General features: G+C 39.6%; 1 protein-coding gene across 1 annotated transcript; it reads left to right on the forward strand.

Moving 5' to 3' along the window:
• The first annotated feature begins 1,240 nt into the window (after positions 1 to 1,240).
• LOC150013095 (ferritin light chain-like) lies at positions 1,241 to 1,656 on the forward strand. Its single transcript, XM_090275210.1, has 2 exons — positions 1,241 to 1,310; positions 1,454 to 1,656. Exons 1-2 carry the CDS (start codon positions 1,241 to 1,243, stop codon positions 1,654 to 1,656), a joined length of 273 nt encoding a protein of 90 aa, XP_090131336.1.
• Positions 1,657 to 2,341: the final 685 nt, after the last annotated feature.

Below are 2,341 nucleotides of genomic sequence, written 5' to 3' on the forward strand. Positions count from 1 at the left end.
CATTAATAATCCAAAGTACATAAAGAACTCTTTCAACTCAACAGAAAAAAAGATTAAAAAATGGGCAGACAACCTGAATAGACATTTCTCAAAAAAAACAAAACAAAACAAAACAAAAAAAACATACAGTTGCCAACAGACACATGAAAAGATGCTCAACATCACTAATAAGGGAAATGCAAACCACAATGAGATATCACCTTCTGCCTGTTAGAATGGCTTTTATCAAAAAGACAAGCAATAACAAGTATTGCAAACATGTGGAGAAAAAGGAATCCTCATACTGTTGGTAGGAATGTAAATTGATGCAGCCACTATGTACCGATTTACATAGTGCACATACTATAGAGAATAGTATGGAGGTTCTTTTGAAAAAATAAAAATAAAACTACCACATGACTCAGCAATTTCACTTCTGGGTATTTATCCAAAAAAAACAAAGACAAAAGCAATAAAAAGATATAGAAGCACCCTAAGTGCCTATTGATGGATGAATGAATAAAGAAGATGTGTATCAATGTGTGTGTGTGTGTAAGAATATTAACCATCAAAAAGCATGGGATCTTGCTGTAGGTGACTCCTTGAGGACATTATGCTACATGAAATAAGTCAGATAAATACAAATATCCTATAATTTCACTTAAATGTGGAATCTAAAACAAAGAAACTATGCTCATAGATACAGAGAATGAATTGGTGGTATGGGGGAGGGGTGGAATGTGTAAAAGAGGTCAAAAGGTACAAACTTCCTGTTAGAAAATAAATGTCATGGGGATGAAATGTATAGCATGGTGACTTAGTTAATAATACTCTATTGCATATTTGAAAGTTGCTAAGAAAATAAATCTTAAAAGTTCTCATCACAAGAAAAATATATTTTGTATCTATATATGGTGATGGATGGTAACTAGACTTATTGTGAGGATCATTTTGATGTGTATACAAATACTATTGTTATACACCTGAATCTAACATAATGTTATGTTACTTATATCTCAATATAAAAAGAATAACTTAAAAAAATTATAAATGGCGACAGTCCCCTATGTGGTCTTGGGATCTGTCTCTTGCTTCAACAGAGTTTGGATGGAATAGACCCAGGGACGCTCCTTCTTCCAGCCTCTAACCACCCTCCAATCTCCTTTCCAGTCACCATCTTTGGAACTACCTCAGCCATCCTCAGCCTCTGGGACCAGCCAACCCCACTTTCTTTACCTTAACTCCCTATTGCCAAATAACCATGAGCTCCCCCATTCATCAGAATTATTCCACCGACGTGAAGGCCGCCGTCAACCGCCTGGCCAACCTGCGTCTGTGGGCCGCCTAAACCTACCTCTCGCTGGGCTGCTATTTTGACTGTGAAGATGTGGCTCCACAGGGTATGGGCCGCTTCTCCCGAGAGTTGGTCGAAAAGAAGCTGCAAAACCATCATGGTGGCCACATTCTCTTCCAGGACATGAGGCGCCTTCCCCAGGTGAGTGGGGTGACACTCCGGGCGCCATGGAAGCCACCATGGCCTTCAAGAAGAACCTTTTGGATCTGCAGGCCCTGGGTTCTACCTGCATGGACCCTCATCTCGGTAACTTCCTGGAGAACCACTTCCTGGATGGGGAGGTGAAACTCATCAGGAAGATGGGCGACCACGTGACTAACTAACATCCGCGGTCTGGCCGGCCCCCCAGCTGGGCAGGGTGATTGTCTCTTCGAAAGGCTCACCCTCCAGCACGACTAGGAGGAGCCTTTGGAGCCCAGAGACCTTTGAGGGGTTCCTCTGCGTTTCCCTGGTTTCTGGCTTCTGCTTGAGCCTCTCTAAAACCAGGAGGCATCCTTTTAACCACCCTGGAGCCCTCTCCCATGCATTGGACCAAATGGAAACAATAAAGATTTTTATAGAAAAAAAAATGTAAATGACAATCACATCCACTTTAGCATCCCACATTGCTGAGGGCACAGTGCTGCATGCTGTAAAAAACACATCATAGAAAAAGGTCTTTACTGAAAGAGCTGATATTTAAAAATAATAGTAAATAAATTCTATTCATACATTGCTTTTCACCTTACAGCCATTTTGCTCAGGGCTTCACAACAATGTTATAAACTAGGCATTATCTTCATTTTTAAAGAAAAAAAATTTATAAAGGGCAAAAAAACCATAATCGTAGAAGAAGTGGTCTTTTCATGGACTCATTTAGACATTTTATTTGGTCAAGAAAACAAGATTAAAAAGTAAAAAAAAATTAAAAGTTAAAAAAACAAATGAAACACAGCAGCATAGATGTTCTGCATGAGTTAAGCCAAATCACCTCTAAGTACAACTTGGAATTTATGTAGCAAGAAACCT

Source organism: Furipterus horrens, unplaced genomic scaffold (assembly GCF_987537825.1).
Source record: "Furipterus horrens unplaced genomic scaffold, mFurHor1.1.pri manual_scaffold_4, whole genome shotgun sequence".
Taxonomy (NCBI): Eukaryota; Metazoa; Chordata; class Mammalia; order Chiroptera; family Furipteridae; genus Furipterus; species Furipterus horrens.